The sequence below is a fragment of the Olea europaea genome, unplaced genomic scaffold (assembly GCF_002742605.1).
Source record: "Olea europaea var. sylvestris unplaced genomic scaffold, O_europaea_v1 scaffold23261, whole genome shotgun sequence".
Taxonomy (NCBI): Eukaryota; Viridiplantae; Streptophyta; class Magnoliopsida; order Lamiales; family Oleaceae; genus Olea; species Olea europaea.
The window spans coordinates 1-1,706 of record NW_019241366.1 but is presented as its reverse complement, the minus strand read 5'-3'; the positions used below and the strand labels follow the sequence as shown (position 1 = coordinate 1,706).

General features: G+C 31.9%; 1 protein-coding gene across 1 annotated transcript; it reads right to left on the bottom strand.

Annotated features, from left to right (window-relative positions):
- Nucleotides 1-843: 843 nt before the first annotated feature.
- Nucleotides 844-1,553, bottom strand: LOC111381534 (uncharacterized protein At2g29880-like; the record flags this gene model as incomplete). Its single annotated transcript, XM_023005325.1, has 3 exons — nucleotides 1,333-1,553; nucleotides 1,195-1,255; nucleotides 844-1,086 (listed from the first exon to the last, which is right to left on the bottom strand). Coding segments are annotated over exons 1-3 (525 nt in total), but the record flags the coding sequence as incomplete, so codon positions are not given.
- Between the last annotated feature and the right edge of the window lie 153 nt (nucleotides 1,554-1,706).

The window sequence follows — 1,706 nt, the reverse complement described above, 5'->3', positions numbered from 1 at the left end:
GTATCCTGTAAGGGTGTTTTTTCTCTAATGATATTGCTTAATTTTAGAAATATATCTGGATACATTCTATAAACTTGTCGAAAATTTTCTATATTCTCCTTTAATATTTTACGTATATAGTCATATCCATATCTAGTTTTTGGTCGTCTAGTTAGTGAATGTGTAATACGTGCACAATGCATATTATTAATATTTACAAGATCATTTATCACATAGAGAATTGCTTGAATTGTCATCCATAAATACCATCTGGTTTCATATAATGCTTCATTATAGTCATCTTCTTCATTCTCATCCACTTCTTTTTCATGATCTTCATGTATATTAACATTAGACATTATATATATGGAAGTACCTAAACATAGAAGGAACAAAAATTTAATACATAGACAAAGATAACGATAATGTCACGTAAAATGAATTAATTGTCATCAAATTAATAAAATATCAAAACAATACAACCAATAAATCAAACAAAAAACAATTCAAAAACTTCAAAAGTTACTACCAATCATATCCAAAAAAAACAAAGCCTCAATTTAATTTAAGTGTTATCCATTTAGAACGTTCTTCGGGCGTCATGCTCAAGAACTCAGACTTTTTTGCTTTTGTATTAAGCAAATCAAGGACCTTGAAACGATCATCATCATCCAAGTTTGGGATCTCCTTGATAACGTTCCAACAATTAGGCTCTCTGGTGTCAATTAATTCAATTGCTTGAGTGATCTTGCCAATTGTACTAGCAAGTTTGTCTATAACGTCTGATTGAGTGCTTTTGGGCTCAAACGAACTAGATTTTGCTTCAAATTCCGTTCTACTTCATTTTCGAATTGATGGGAAAACCTCTGAACTTATAAAATCTTGCTTATCCGTTACTATAAATGCTTCAGTATCAGGATCATACATGAAGTATTCTATTAAACTATCACTAACTCTTCTTTCTTCAGTATAAGAAGTTCTTGCATCAGTATCATCCCCTAATGCAATTGAGTGTGTCCCAACAGCTGTCCCACTTCCAACTGCAATTCTCAAATCCTCATGGTCTAGAAAAGTATCTGTGCGATAACTTTTATCTTCAGGATGTGACTATTAAAGGAAAAAATATGTATGAGTGCTAATATATGAATTATACACTTCACTAACCAATAACTCAAATTTCATATGTTACTAAATCAAATAATAAAGGAAGCTCACCATAAAGTAATCGTCCCATACTTCATCACTAGCGGTGAATTTCTTCGTCACATGATCCCATCTGAACCCAGAGTTATGACGCAAAGCTTAGGATACTTGTTGTACTATTTTTTAAACCATTTCACACGACTTATATACTGGGCATAAGTCTTTTCAACCCCAAGTTTTTGGTTAAGATGAGGAGGTATATGTTTTTCTATAGTTATCTTACTCAACAGACCATTACTATCACGCCAACCACGTGTGGCAGCATCAACCATGAGTTTTAAAAGCTCATTGCTTTCTTCCGACGTCCATTTCTCATATTTTTCGGTACCTTTTCCCTGAATGTTTTCATTTCCTTGTGTTGAATTTTCCATTAAAACTAGTGTCATATAATTAGAGAACAAATATTTAGGCAAATACAAAATGATATACAAAATGAGCAACAAAAGGTCAAGCAAACATAGCTACTCGAGTTCCAAAAATGGACATATCAATATTTATGATGTTCATGTTAATAAGTAAATAAA